Source organism: Scheffersomyces coipomensis (assembly GCF_036884675.1).
Source record: "Scheffersomyces coipomensis strain NRRL Y-17651 chromosome Unknown DFJ63scaffold_3, whole genome shotgun sequence".
In the NCBI taxonomy this organism is placed as follows: Eukaryota; Fungi; Ascomycota; class Pichiomycetes; order Serinales; family Debaryomycetaceae; genus Scheffersomyces; species Scheffersomyces coipomensis.
This window is the reverse complement of record NW_027042894.1, coordinates 1,494,256-1,510,650: the sequence shown is the minus strand read 5'-3', so window position 1 is coordinate 1,510,650 and position 16,395 is coordinate 1,494,256. Positions and strand designations below refer to the sequence as shown.

Below are 16,395 nucleotides of genomic sequence, written 5' to 3'. Positions count from 1 at the left end.
TATGTAGTGAGTAAAATTAAAAATCACAGTTATTTATCTACTAAAAAGTAAATCTTACACAAATACTTGCATACAAATTAACCCAAAGCTTTGATAAATTTATGTACTCCTAACTGAAATATCTCGTTTAGAGAACCAGGTTTCAATCAAACGAGTTCTTGGCAATTCCGGTTTCCGGAGTTTAGTATCGCAATATTGATTGATTACAACCGCTACATATATTATTATTATTATTAAGTTCTATGTTCTATTATTAGTCGTATGGCTAAAACGGATTCGATTATGGTGAAATATTGCTCCATCTGAAAAGAAAAAGAAAAATAAACATAAACGTAATTATTTGTTTACTTTGATCCTGGCTTGCTCCGTAATATCATTATTGATTAACTTTTCCTTCTAGAATGGTTCCTGATTTACTCACCGTACCATATCCAGATAACCCAGAATGATTTATAAAACTTCTATAAAAATAAACAACAAAGCCTCATCAAACAATCGACAACAGATTGGTCACCTCATAAAACAAAATCCAAAAATAAATCCATAAACAAAAAGGCTGATCGACAACAATAACTACTCTTGGAACTCCAGAATATGCCGATATTTCCCTCACTAACCATAAAAAGAGCCTGTGATATGCAAGTCAAGCATAAGGACTTGAGCAAGACCAGAACTAAACATCAAATCGAATGGAGTTCTTTATTTTTCTCCTAAATGAAGGTCTAATCACCATTACCATCATTTACATATATAAATCAATCTCACATTAACCTTATATAATTGCATTGTAGACAACTTGAAAAAAAATAAAATCTAAAAAAAAAAAGAATATTTTCTAATATGGTTTTATTTTTTTCTGCACCTTATTGATTTGCAAAATAATATTTTTTATTTTTTAACTCTAAGTTGAAATTGCTGTCTGAACAAACAAAACCAAAAATAATTCACAATTTTTTTTTACAAATTTTTTTTTTTTTACCTGCAATTTTTTTTTCACCTCTTTTGGCTTATCTTCTTTCATATGCTATAACACCACTTAATATATATATATAAATCAAAATAATGATGTGGTTAAACTAGTTTTTAACCGTTTCTTAACTATATACGATATAGTCTTTCCAATTATTTTTGGTTTATCATTGTACTAGTCCATCAAAGGAGACTTACGCCTAATAGCATATTGTCTACCCCACCCCACCTTCTTTAATCTTTAATTTTTTTACTCGTTCCACCCCCAGCTTGTGAATGACAGGGGAAAAAATTAGTGAAGAAAAATAATTTAATTATACAAAAAAAAACATTCACCTGAATTTGAAATATATCACCAACCTTTAATCATTGGTTAACCGCTATAGTCAATTTCAAGTCAATCATTTCCATTACCTCATCCCCTACAAGCATTACATCTTATATGATATCTTCATTCAATAGCATTTTCTAATGTCGTATCCGTCTCAACCTTTCCCTAGACTAGTGGCGGAGAGAAAAAGCCGAAGAACTCATAAAAATTCAAGAGACGGTTGCCCCAATTGTAAAGCCAAAAGAATAAAATGTTCAGAAGAATTACCTTCATGTTCCAATTGTATTAAGAAGAATTATCGTTGTGGTTATCTAGACTTTCCTCCTGAAAAATTGGAACATTTAAGAAAGAAAAATGATAAGAGAAATCGTGATATATCTCAATATAATGATAATCAATTATTGGCGTCAACCAACCTTACACCTTCACAAACCAATACTCTAAATGATAGTCTTTCATCGCATCTTCATCTTCAACATCATCAACATCAGCCTAACTTTTCTCCTGATAATTCATCCTTAAATAATACCCCTATTACTAAAGGCTCACCATCCAATATTCAACCATTCACGCCATTATCAAATGTTAATTCAAATTCTGGCATTCCTTATCCCGATAGTATTCATAGTAGTAACCATAATGGCACTATTATTGATAATAGTGTAACAGGTAGTTCCATAACTAATCCTTCATCACCAGCAAATTATCATCTTCATATCTCATATAATGACAATCACTATAATAATAACAATAATTTACTATTTGCTGACCCTAATGCTCCACCACCAAACGATATTTTTGCTCATGCTGCAGCATCTCCTCAGAATGTTGACCCTTCAGATTTCTATATATCAAAGGATGAATTAAGAGTAGCATTATATAAAGATTCGTTGTTTAAATTAGGATCAAATGAAGCTCAATGGCCCCATCCTTTACAACGTCAGCAACTTGACCAGTTAAAGTTTGGTTTCGAGGATCAGAATCAGCAACAACAACATCAGCAACAGAATAACAACTCGACACATCATCATCATCGCCGACATCATCATCAGCTTTCAAATGATCAGCAACAATTTCAATCTCCACAGCAGCCATTTATACCACCTCAACAATATATCAGCCAAGGACAACAAATAACTCAACAACAAGCCTTACAACAAAGTCCTCAAGACGAGTTTTTTTCAGGGAGTTACAGTACTTCTAATGAAGATGATAATTTAAGTAGTCATAGTTTTGAAAATTCAACTCAAAATTATAATCGTCATATTCATTCCCTTGATCCAAACGTTTCAGAGATTTCAAAGCATTTGCATTTGGATGATATACCAGAAGATCATAATAATGCTCCCTTTCAATTTCCAAGAAAAACAGATACTCCTCAACAGTATTTATTCACTTTGAACAATAATATCGTTCATAATTATTCTCCACCGTCACATCCACCATCACATCCAGGTACTCCTTTAAACAATGCAATCAGTATGCCATTTATTTGTTCAAAATTGGTAAAGACGTATAAACGTAAGCATGAACTTGTTTCAGGACAAACAGTTCTCGACATAAATAATGTATCTTTCTTCAGCCTTTATTCTCCTGTTTGGAGATTCGAAAATATGGATATATTTTGGACTGCTGTTTTCAATAAAAGTATAGTCCTTGATGTTTACTTTTCCTTCTTTATGGACAGAGCTTTAAACGTTTTGATTAAGGTTGTTAATAAAGCAGTCAATGCAGAAAGTAACCCAACTACATTCACTGCCGAGGATTTAAGCGTGTTAACAAAAAAATCATATAACTATTATGGTGTGTTAATTAAAGAATTGAGAGAATCTTTAACCAAAATACATATTGAATATCCAATTAAGATTTCTATGTATTCAGGTTGGACCACATATTTACATTTACATGCCTCAGTTGATACAATTGCATTAATGCATACAGGTACAGCATCATTATTTAATAATTACGTTCAAGATTTAAATAAAGTTGAAGAGATAACTCCTACGTTACAAGCATCAATTCAAAATTATAATAATCATATTAGTTATTCAGTAGTTCCCGATTACAAATTTGATATCATTAAAGAATTGTATGAGGATTTCTTAGAATTTAAAACATTTATTATTCATAATCAAGAATTAACAACTAAGAATAATGGTATTATCTTGAATACTTTTGTTGAATTAGAAGATTTCTTAAAAGATTTAATCGAAGAGTTATATCCAAAAATGTTATACGTTAATAACTTTTATAAAAAGTCAAACAATATTACAGATAAATCAGACAATATAATCTTTACATCTCCTTCATTGTTATTTGATTTATTGACTCGTTGGTTTAGAATATTTCCTAGTGAAGCTATTTCCATAGGCTCAAGAATGACTCCATTGCAAAAAACGTTCTATTTATTTTTTAATGCTGTTGGTAAGGCTATGAGTCATGTTGTAACGCCTCTCAGAAGTGTTATGTTAGTTGATGCTCTCCATGTTATTGTTCCAATTGTTGGTCTAGATTGTGTAACATATAAATTTGGCGTTGAAGATTGCCCTAATGCTGCTCAATACACTCATTTAGCCAAGCTTTCGACTAAATTGATCAGAATCATCAAGTTCTTCAATAATAGAGTTGAGTTGGTTTCATATTATTTATCAAATAAAACAATTTTGAAGGATTCTCCATATTTATCAGCTGTTAAACCACAACATGATAGAGTCCAATTCCATGGTGGTGATATTTTACAATTCAATGTTCCGAAATTTTCAAATTTAACAGAAGTTATGATGACCAATTTTAACGTTGAAAATGCCATTGGATTGTGGAATTATCCATTATTGCCAAGTTTAGCTCATGAACGTAATGACTTTAACGTCAAGGAGTATGGTTCTTATAAGGAAATGATTGAGACTGAAAATGAAAATCAACATGAACGTCTTAAGAACGCTGAATACGATCCGACTACCATCATTAAAGAGTTTAACTACGATATTGGAATGTTTAGTTTTGATTTTAATTTAACCGTTCCTTTACAGGCTTATTTCAGAGCTCTGGAAGCGCAATGGAATTTTACAAAACTTCCAATCGAAGAAGTTAAGATTCGTTTAAAATATTTTGAAGATTCTAGAAGAGAGTTAGCAAAAGCTATAGCAGAAAACCATGCAGCTGAAGAATAAAACGAGTACATCAACACATCAAAAGATACGAGAAAAAACTACAATTGAAAAATCCACTGTATAATTTAACTTTCCTACTAAGAGAAAAGAAACCATTAGTCATTTAAAATTTATTTCTTCCTTTATATTATTATTATCATTGTCATTATTATTATTTCATATTTTTATTTCAATTTCTTGCCTTATTTTGTATCTTCCAAGGATGAAGATTATAGCTTTCAATTTCAATCCCATATGCTATGACTTTTTCTCATTATTTTATTTTGATTGCTTTTTGTATTAATATAAACTCTAATTTATTAATTATTTATTATATAGTCAATTTATGCAATTTCTGTATATTCAATTAATTACTAAAGTCAAATATGTTAACGCACTAAATTGTAACGCTACCAGAGTTATTTCTCTTCGAAATTATTTCGCCCAAATCCTGAACTGACGAACTATCCATAAAGGGCCCACATCGTACAGCACTTCCAAAATTATATAAATAGAAGTTAACTTGATGATTGCCTATCGTTGTTATAATAGCTAACTCAAACATGATACGAGACAATAAAATTGGCTAAATATTACGACTTATAGAACATGAATAAATTTTTTTTTTTTTAAATTTGTTATATATTCTTACTCTAAAACACTATAAATCTATAGAATTTATATATAGAATTTATATAAAGAGAAAGTATATAACTAGTTGAGGGAGAGAAAGGTTAAAAATAAGAATTATTTTAAACTTAAAACTCTCTTGATTAGATGATAAAGTAGCTATTTTGTAAGATTTAATTGAAAATTGAAGATCAATCTAAAGAATCCCGGTAGAATTGTTTTCAAATCTATTTGTATATTAATTCAAGCAACAACAAATGGGGGTATATTTGTTACTAAACAAGACTGTTCTATTCTCTTTTTTACAAATTTGTTATATATTCTTACTCCTGAAGACAATAAAGCTATAGAACTTATATAAAGAGAAAGTATATTCACTTTCTGGTAAACATTATAAACAATAGAATTTATATATAGAGAAAATACACAACTATTTGAGGGGGAGAGAGGTTAAAAATTAGGATTATTTTAAACTTAAAACTGCTCTTGAATAGATGATGATAAAGTAGAATTTTGTAAGACTTAATCGAAGATCAATTGATTTATCTAAAATCAGCACCAGTAAAACCAACCAAACCGAGTAAATCTTTGAACCAACAGCAACATGCAATATTTATAACAGATCAACTCAAGCTCAAAATAAACTCATAAACATTACAACGACACAATTGCCATAGATAATTTTAGAAGATCAAAATCGATAGAATAAATTGGATATACAACGGGCGCTACCAATCACAATGTAGTATAAACTCAAAAAATTAATTCTCTTTAAAACTACAAAATTGTGCGAAAACATTAGTTAAATTCACCAATTCAAGCTTTTAACATATATATTTGAAATTATCCCCAACTTCTAATTACAAAACTCTAAACGGGAACTCAGAAAACCTAATGAATCATGAAATAAATGATGATCTAGTTGAACCAACTCCAAAATTAAACCAACTTTTTTTCTTTTTTCAAACTAACACTAAAATATTATTGTGTACATCAACAAAAGAGATGAAATAGTATATCCCTACAACAAATTCTAAGAATTTAACTTTCAAATAATAAAATCTCCAATTAATTTGGTTAATATAATCAAAATGTATCCAAATAAACATTAATTCATCGGGAAATAAGCAAAAATGAACTTTTTTATCTCCGAATTGGTTTTTTTTTTTTTCCAAATCATAACAATATATATTCTTACTCCTAAACACTATAAAACTATAGAATTTAAATTATAATTTGTTATATATTATATAGCAAATTTGGAAAACAAATTAGATGGTCATCAATCTTATGTTTTGATTTGTCGTGATTATGGTACAATGACTTATTTCGACACTGCTAGACTTATTAAGAAAGATTGGTTCACTGCTGTTTCAGATAAGGACATTGAAAATACATTGAAAATGATTGGAGAAAATGTTTTTGCTCAATTCTCAGGTCTTATTTGCGCTAGGTTATTATATTTTGCAACTCTGCCAGACACTAAGTGGAAAGAAATCCAAACTGAATTCCAAACCAGGAAGGCTTTTTGAAGCCACAATTAGAATTTGATGTTCATAATATCAAAAGTATTTCGACAAGATTAGGTATCAATATTAGTAGTCAGCCATTTACTATTTCAACTAATACTGTTTTAGATAATGCTTTGATTGGCATTAGAAATAGTGGCAGACCAGATAAAGTTATCTGTTGTTTCCACTGCCACCAGGAAGGACACAAGAGGAGCAAGTGTCCAAAAAGGGGTTACAATCCAGATGGTTCAACTACCTCCACTGCCCCTCCGAAAGTTCCTTGGGTCCACTTAGTCTTTATGTCGTTGACCTGGTATATCAAGTGACTGATTCAGCCTTGGGTTGTGTCTTTCACTATGACTCTGCGGCATCTTGCCACATTGTCAATGATATTAGATTATATTCTGAAATTAACATGGGAATTCCGTTTCAAGAAACTTGACTTGGGTAGCTGCAATTTTTTTTTTCCTAATTTGTTATATATAGATTTTATGCGTAGTTAAATCATATAACCTGTATGCTTTTCAAGAGAAATCATAACCGAGCATGACTGACTGTCTAGATGTAGGTTGAAATTTAGATCCACGATGCTGAGTGGGAACAATTGCATACGTACAGCAGCCAAAAATCCTTAGAAATTGTTGTAAATGGATATAAGGAGCAAATAGTTGCGAATTATCATGCCATTGCAAAAGAAATAAATGGAGTGATTTATACAAAGAGGTCACTCATAAATCATGAATGGAGTGATTCATTGAAAATGGTCACTCATAAACCAAATAACTATTATAAAAAGAAATTAATTATGTACTAAACTGAATTAGTAATAAGGGTAATAGTGGCTATTTATCCCATATGGAATTAGTATAAATAGACCTAGATATTCCCTTCCTTTGTTTTAAGTGTATAGATATATAGAATAACAAGTATAATACATACAAATATGTCTTCTATATTCATTTCAAAGGTTGACATTGATGACTACGCTATCAGGTTTAAGGCTAAATCTCAACAGAAATCATAACCAGGTAGAGTTCGATGCCATTCGGTAAATGGTACAACTAATTTTCCACCAGGGGAATGCCTTGGCATTGAATTGATTAAATGAGTAGCAGTGATGTCCTAAATTGTCCTGGTACCGAACCATCATCTTTTTATTTTTTCCAAATTTCTTATATACTACTGCAATTAGTAAAAAACTATTTCCGATATATATCCTCTGAAAACCTAACCGCCTTGGGCAACCAGGGTGGGTATGGGCTTCAAGATATAGGAGTTCAACTTTCTGGTAGAAGAGCAAAATCCATCTATCTAATGCTAACGGGTTCTCATCATTTAATGAATGTGGTCCTAAGAGATAAACTACAAAAATATATCAACAACCTGATAGAAGTACCTCATGTCCCTCATCACCAATCAGGTAAACGATATATTATTCCATGGTATCGAGTGCTAATAGGTAATAATATTCAACACAAGAATCGAGGTTCACTCAAGAATCACCTCACCAAAGATGAATATTTCAGATACATAGAGTGAATCTAGGACACCGAATACACCTACAGCTACCATCATCAGGTAATTGTGAACTTTGTGATCAACCGGTATCGATTACTTACTCAGATCATCTATACTTGGAATGTTCCGTAAGTCGCCAAATATGGACCAAAATGGGAATCACACTTCCATTAGCCTGGGAAATTATAATAGCCAATCCAGAATTGGATAAAAACCAATTAATAGCTCTCAATCGATACCTCTTTATAAATTACGATATAACAAATTTGGAAAAAAATTTGTCCAAAATTCTACCAATTCGGAGATAAAAAAGTTCATTTTTGCTTATTTCCCGATGAATTAATGTTTATTTGGATACATTTTGATTATATTAACCAAATTAATTGGAGATTTTATTATTTGAAAGTTAAATTCTTAGAATTTGTTGTAGGGATATACTATTTCATCTCTTTTGTTGATGTACACAATAATATTTTAGTGTTAGTTTGAAAAAAGAAAAAAAGTTGGTTTAATTTTGGAGTTGGTTCAACTAGATCATCATTTATTTCATGATTCATTAGGTTTTCTGAGTTCCCGTTTAGAGTTTTGTAATTAGAAGTTGGGGAAAATTTCAAATATATATGTTAAAAGCTTGAATTGGTGAATTTAACTAATGTTTTCGCACAATTTTGTAGTTTTAAAGAGAATTAATTTTTTGAGTTTATACTACATTGTGATTGGTAGCGCCCGTTGTATATCCAATTTATTCTATCGATTTTGATCTTCTAAAATTATCTATGGCAATTGTGTCGTTGTAATGTTTATGAGTTTATTTTGAGCTTGAGTTGATCTGTTATAAATATTGCATGTTGCTGTTGGTTCAAAGATTTACTCGGTTTGGTTGGTTTTACTGGTGCTGATTTTAGATAAATCAATTGATCTTCGATTAAGTCTTACAAAATTCTACTTTATCATCATCTATTCAAGAGCAGTTTTAAGTTTAAAATAATCCTAATTTTTAACCTCTCTCCCCCTCAAATAGTTGTGTATTTTCTCTATATATAAATTCTATTGTTTATAATGTTTACCAGAAAGTGAATATATGACAAATTTGTAAAAAGAGAAATGGATCAAGTTAAATCATTAGATTGATCTTCAATTAAATCTCACAAAATGACTACTTTATCATCTACTCAAGAGAGTTTTAAGTTTAAAATAATTCTTATTTTTAATCTTTCTCTCCCTCAACTAGTTATATACTTTCTCTTTATATAAATTCTATAGTTTTATAGTGTTTAGGAGTAAGAATATATAACAAATTTGGAAAAAAAAAATCAAGTTGCAAAATGAGAATTATTTGAATTTATTTTGTCGTATATAAAGTTAATATTAATTCATACATTTTATACTATATGCCTTTAGACCTTCCAAAACAATAAGAACTTTTTTTCTCTTTATATAAATTCTATAGTTCTGACGATATATCTTACAAAAAGAAGGTTCCAGCTTTACCGCTCAACTCTTCTTTTATTTCATCATGGGTATCGTTCTACATTCATAATCTTTAAATAAACCATTAGATTGATCTTCAATTTTCAATTAAATCTTACAAAATAGCTACTTTATCATCAAATCAAGAGAGTTTTAAGTTTAAAATAATTCTTATTTTTAATCTTTCTCTCCCTCAACTAGTTATATACTTTCTCTTTATATAAATTCTATAGTTTTATAGTATTTTAGAGTAAGAATATATAACAAATCTGGAAAAAAAAAAAAAAAAAAAGAAAGAAACCGCTAGCAGGTTGTTTTTTTATTTTTCAATTTTATTATGGAAGTATTGTCAAAATTGCACTTACAACTCCTTGTTTATCAACGATTTCAATGATGTCATTGATAGTCACAGCATCTGTTAAATGTAATTCACAGACATCTAATGCTAAATCATAAATTCTCAGTTGTGTGAACAAAACATTACTATCTATTATTTCGACGATACCAACTATTTTGTTTTCGTCATTCTCTTTAACTATTTTGACGTAATAAGTGGCCAATGATTCGTAGTTTGTTGTTAGTATTGATTATATCTTTATCATTTTTCTCTAATTTGTTTCTTATTGTTTTATGTTGTAGGCTCACTGATACGTTTTCATGAGAAAGATAAGTTAAATTATCAGCCTTACACTCTATGACACCAACAGCAGAATCTGTAGTAGGCATATTCAGTAGTTGGAGTGCATATTCAATTTTCTTGTCTGGTGAAATACCTCGATCTTCAAATTGTTGATTTTTTAGATTATGGGAAATCTGAACAGCTGCTAGGCACGATTGGAGATTTAATACAAATAGAACAAATAGCAGTAGTTAATAAAATAGTTAATTTACAAGAATGTCAAGGATATTTATATAAGTACTTTCGAGGGGAAGTTACAAATTGTGTCTTTAATTAACCATAAACGACGGAACTCTAAAGCATGAACGCCTAAAAATAATTGTCAAGTAGATAGCATTTTATTTGTATGAATTAAAATAGAATTTCCCCTTTCATTCATAATTCAGTTCAAAAACCTGATTAAGCTTAACTTTGAGAAGGCGTGTGATAATTGTCTCATCGGTATCTTGGCATTCTATTGGAGAAAGGCTAATTGCAAATATGAAAGAAAGCGAAAGTGGCAAAAACATGACGCGTTTAAAAGCGCAAACTTTATTAAACAAATCTAAAACAACATTGATTTCATGCCACTTGATCAAATGGCTTATTAGGATTTTAAGTATGAGCAGAACGAACGTCAACTTTCATAATTCAATTGATAGCTTTGAGTTACAGAAGATTATGAATTTTAACTTTGTTTTACTTAATTGATCATATATTTTATTATAATTGTAAATATTTTTCCAAATAGGAAATTTAAGCTTAAAGAAAGTTAAGTGTTTAAACAATGTTCACGATTATAAATAATTATTGAGATAATACTAGAACCCTTACTACTTTATCTCAAAATTTATATCTATATGGTGAAGTTTATGTATTGGTATTAATTTTTTTTTTTCGAAATATACATTTATTTAATATTCTATAAATTTAGAAATATAAATGGAGTGGAATAGAGAAACATAATGTAAAAACTCTATTTATAGATTAGAAGGAATAGAAGGTCAAACAAGACCGTTATATTAATAAATCAGTAAGATTTATTTAAGCAAAAGTTAGGTACGATATCCAGTGATTCAAACGGGTGGGGGTTAAAGCAGTATTAACCTCCAGATTTTGTCGTCGTAGGAATAACTTAAAGACAATGAATAGATATCGTGTGGTCAGAATAGCATCAGGAAGCAGTAAAGTGTCATTGACAAGTATAGATGAAGAATGGAAAGGTATATTAGGACCTATTTTGAGCCAGATTTGCTTACTTATAATTAGTTTTAACTATTTACATTTTACTAATTTTCGCAAATTCTTGAATTTTATTATACTCTATGTCTTGAGGATTAATTAGTGGACCAAAGAAATCAAAGTAGCGACTGAATTCGGGAGCTAATTCCATATCAAATTGTTGAATAATGTCAAGAACCAACAGCAATTGTGTGATATTATGTTTGATTATATAATAATTAAGATCAGCATCTTCTTGTTGCAATAAATTATATAGCTCCTTCTGATTATGTACATGAGCTTTGATAGTTAGATTATAAAATAAACTATCAATTAAATCATCAACTTTATCTCCTTTTATTAGATCTAAATGGTTGAGTAAAGATTGTGATTTTTTAGGAATTGATAAATCTGCATCAACTTTATAGCCTGGAATTGTGAATAATTTATTCATTTCCAACCAGTGAAAGAATAAATTGGCTCTCAGTTTTTTTGCAGTTGAAAGATTTTTTAAAGATTTTTTATTTACAAATCTATTAAACCAAAAGTGAATCATACTTGTGGATGACATTGGAACAATAAGCAAGTCAGGATACTTATTATAAAGATTGGAGTAAAAAATATTCTCAAATGTATAATTTAATAGAACATTTGGAATTGTTATAGCATTATTATTAGACCTTGTTCTCTGAGTTTCCATAATAACTAAATCTGGCTTTTTGGCAGTTGTTATATCTTTAACTAAATTTTGACAACAATAATTTAAATATCTTTTTGAATCTATCATCGACAGCAGTGACACTATAGGAACATACAGCGATCCATAAATTTGATTAAGATCGATCTTGGTCCAGTTGTTGACAATATTGGCAGTATCTGATTGTACATTCACATCATTCATTTGACAATAAGAAAAATTTTTGATCCCAATATCTATTGATAGTATACTAATATTTCTTTCGGGTAATCGTTTTTGAATATTTAAACCATTGATAAGAGATTCAATTCTACCTTGTTTGTTAGTACCGCCAATTGGTATACCGCTGATGAGTGCTAATTGATTAAGTGAATCTATCTTACACTTTGATAGTATTTCACGAAACTTCTGAGACATAGTAAGGTATGTGATCTTCTTCTTCTATGTGTTATTGTATTTCATGAACTGGCGCTTATAATAGCTGCTAAAGTTTTAATATGCTTGATCTATGATTGCAACTTAATTGGTGTAATAATAACTATAATGATTTACAGTCAACCAAATTGTACTTTCTTCGAGCAATTGATATCAATATACGCTAAATCTATATAGACATAGGCAAGCGGTTAAAAGAATGGACTGTTGAAGAAATCTAAGTTTGATTTGACATTTTATAATATTATTTCAGTATAAATATTTTGAAATGTTATTTATTTTTCTTTTTTAAAATTACGAGGCTTGGGACTTTGTTGTTTTTTTAATCGCGGTAAAATTGAAAGATGGATTAGAAATTTTAAATTTCAAAAATATAGACATCCGATATCATTGAAGAGGTGGTAAACAAGATAACAATGAGTAAAATTACTAGGGTACGAACAGGTTGTTGGACTTGTAAGAGAAGGTAAGTTGATTGAATTTGTAATTTGGGTTTTGAAATCATGGAAAATACTAACTTAATCAATAATTAAAGACACCGGAAATGTGATGAACATAAGCCGTTTTGTAATAATTGTATTAAAAGCAATAGAGAATGTGAAGGGTATGGAATACGGCTATCATTCGATGTAGATGATAGTAGGAATAAGACCCGTCAGGATAAATCCGGTTTTATGAAGGGTGGATTTGTTGGGAAGCCAAGAGCTAAAGCACATTTGAAAACAACAGGTCGACAGAATTCAACAGGAGGTGGAGGAGAACTATCTAAAGATCAATTACACGATGATTCTACAAATTCAAATACACCATCATCGATAATAGCACCTCCAAATAGACCGACTAATGGACTTACAGATGAGAATTTTAATGGTGACGTGCCTTCAAAAGATATTATGTTTAATTCCCCAAGATTTCTAGGAATGAGAGCTTCTAGTGCTAATTTAGAACAATTCAGTTCGGAATTGTTTGAAGATCTTGAATCATTATTAAAGTCTCCTGATCTGAGTATATTTTCTGATGAATCTGCTTCTAATAGGATAACAAATAGTATGCTGGCAGCCAATTTCGCTGCAGCTTCGGAGATGAGAGAGAATATTTCTTTAAATCTTGGTAAGGAGATTATAGGATTCATTGATAAATCAAATGTATTACCAGAAGAAGAAAGTGCTGAGAAACTACTTGAGAAAAGAGGTCCAACTGAAATATCATTATATTCAATGTCATATCAAGAAGAAAATATGATGTTGAAGCATTTTTTTAAGAAACTTCTACCGTTATTAGATGCTCATCCTAATTCACCTTGGCCTGATTTAGCCTTGAAGTATTGTGATTTTGATATTGCTCGAAGTTGTTTTATATCATTGGCCTGTATCCATATGTATGAAAGTAGAAAAGGGGGGAATGAATATTATCAAAAGGGAGTTGCCCATATTAATAATACTATGGATCATTTAATTCGATTCATAAGTACAGATAATTTGCTGACAGCTGAAGATGAAAAAAAGAAACAAATCCATTCATTAGTGATACTTGTATTAATCAATGTTCATATATTATTTGCAGTATTGGAAAAGGGTAAAAGTTCATTATCAAGATTTTTCTTTAAAGTATTTGCATCAATATGTCAAGATCAAGATTTTTATGGTCTTTTAATAACGAATGAGAAACAAAGATCTCTTTCGGTAGTTTTATCATGGTATGATACTGTTAGTGCTATAGTTTCTCCCGATTGCAGATTACCTTATTGTTTACCTAGTTGGTATGGATCATCTAGTGATAATATTTCAACATCGAAGATGATGGGATGTCCAGGTCAAATCTTTAAAGCTATGTCCAAAGTATGTTATTTGAGACATGATGTTTATAATGGAGCTGATAATACTACTCCTCAAATGTTAACTGATTATCAGAATGTTAAACAATTATTAGTAAATTATCGAGATTATGTATTATTTGAAGATGGTGATGAAGAATATGCTATACGATTGAAATGTGCCCAATGTTGGTCTATAGCAGTTTGGATAACGTTAGAAAGAGTGATAAGGCCGTTTAATTATGAAATCAATATTCGAAAGCTTGTTCATGAATTCATAAGTATTTATGGATCTATGGAACCTATTTCACCCATGGTTACGCAAATGGTATGGCCAGTATATGCGATTGGATGTGAATGTAAAACTGCAGAAGAAAGAGCTAGTTTAATGACATTTATGGAAACTTTATATCGTAATGCTCAAATGGGGACATTATTTTCATTAAAAGAAATTGTTCAACAAGTTTGGGCTTTGCAAATTTCTCAAGAAGAATTTTTAAAACAATGGCTTGATAGTGGAGTTGATTATTTACCTTTATAGAGAGTGATTATAGAAGCTTATTTAGAATAGAGAGATACAATGTGTAATAGATATATTCTATTAAAAAAGGGTTCGGAATGTATTTTTCATTACATAATAGGTAAAAAAAAAAAATTCAAAAGCATTACATAATAATCAATTCAAAAAGTTCTATACAATAGTACTAATAACGAGATTATAATTTTGACATAGCAGCAATATCAGTAGATTGGACATGGTCTTCATCTTCTTCTATTTGATTTTGTAAATCTTCTAAACTGACTTTAGAATCTTCAACAACCAAGTTAATTTGTAATTTCTTAATACCGAAACCAACTGGGATAAATTGATGAGAACCCCAAACTAAACCATCAATTTCAATGGCTTTAACATTGGCTAATAATTCTTCTAAATCAGTTTCATCATCCCATGGTTTAACATCTAAGGTAACAAGAGATTTAGCAGCTGGTTTTGGACCTTTAGAAGCTTTCTTGGCAGCGTATTCAGCTAATCTTTGTTGTTTTAATTTTTCAGCTTCTTCATCAACTTCTTCATCATCAGAACCGAATAAATCGACATCATCGTCATCTTCTTCAGCAGCAACTTCTTTAGAAGCAGCAGCTGGAGCAGTACCGGCTGGTAAATCATCAAATTCTTCAGTGAAAGAAGCAATGTGATTGAACCATCTGGTAAATTGTGGATATTCTTGTTGGAAAGCCTTGTAAACGGTAACATCAGCTTGGGTAGCAGCAGTACTATAATATATAAAAGTTAGTATTATAATTTCAATAAAGAAAAAACCATAAAAACAAGCAAACAACATCAAATGATTATTTGGGGGTCCATAAAAAAGGTATTACTATGAATAGTCATACCAATTACCAACAATCCAGTTGTAGTATATATTTAATATCAGGTCGATTTATTTAAATCTTCTTTTTCACTCATGCGGTGGGTCTTGAATCCACCTCATAAACACGGACCAAAGATTATGATCATCATTTTAATAATATAACACGTAATTGAATCATCAATACTTCCAGAAAACATGGGATCAACAAACCAAAAAAAAATTGATCAATCAATTGAATACCAATGGTATTCAATCAATGACCAAGTTGATAATCCCATTAGAAGAATGATAATATTTGAAGTGGAGGACACCCAATTCAAATGATGTTGCCAAAAATCGAAAAAAAAAATTTCAACAATGTTGATGATGAGCTGTTTAGAATAAAAAAAAATGAAAAGAAGACACATACCCATCAACGTAAGACTTATCAGCTAAGAATTCGTTTAAAGCTTTGACGGTTTCAACCTTTGAGAAGTCTGAGTAAGACATATTGTATGGAATTGATCGTAATAATTACTTGAAAAGATAATTAATTCACTTAAAAAAGGATTGAAATAAATCAATATATTTATAAAAAAGAATCGACACTTTTTTTTCTTAAATGAAAAAGAAAATTTTTC

General features: G+C 30.0%; 4 protein-coding genes across 4 annotated transcripts; 2 read left to right on the top strand and 2 right to left on the bottom strand. All coding sequences in view use genetic code 12, as the record gives it.

Moving 5' to 3' along the window:
* Positions 1–1,440: 1,440 nt before the first annotated feature.
* Positions 1,441–4,470, top strand: DFJ63DRAFT_312841 (uncharacterized protein; the record flags this gene model as incomplete). Its single annotated transcript, XM_064906056.1, has 1 exon — positions 1,441–4,470. One exon carries the CDS (start codon positions 1,441–1,443, stop codon positions 4,468–4,470), a length of 3,030 nt encoding a protein of 1,009 aa, XP_064762859.1.
* Positions 4,471–11,515: 7,045 nt separating this feature from the next.
* Positions 11,516–12,571, bottom strand: CCE1 (cruciform cutting endonuclease; the record flags this gene model as incomplete). The annotated part of the gene is made up of 1 exon (XM_064906055.1): positions 11,516–12,571. One exon carries the CDS (start codon positions 12,569–12,571, stop codon positions 11,516–11,518), a length of 1,056 nt encoding a protein of 351 aa, XP_064762858.1.
* Positions 12,572–12,867: 296 nt separating this feature from the next.
* On the top strand, positions 12,868–15,123 carry DFJ63DRAFT_123754 (transcription factor domain-containing protein). Its single transcript, XM_064903317.1, has 2 exons — positions 12,868–13,023; positions 13,125–15,123. The coding sequence occupies exon 2, from the start codon at positions 13,264–13,266 to the stop codon at positions 14,941–14,943; it is 1,680 nt and encodes a 559-aa protein (XP_064762857.1). The 5' UTR covers positions 12,868–13,023; positions 13,125–13,263; the 3' UTR covers positions 14,944–15,123.
* Positions 14,998–16,338, bottom strand: EFB1 (translation elongation factor 1 subunit beta). Its single transcript, XM_064906962.1, has 2 exons — positions 16,185–16,338; positions 14,998–15,677 (listed from the first exon to the last, which is right to left on the bottom strand). Exons 1-2 carry the CDS (start codon positions 16,262–16,264, stop codon positions 15,119–15,121), a joined length of 639 nt encoding a protein of 212 aa, XP_064762856.1. The 5' UTR covers positions 16,265–16,338; the 3' UTR covers positions 14,998–15,118.
* Positions 16,339–16,395: the final 57 nt, after the last annotated feature.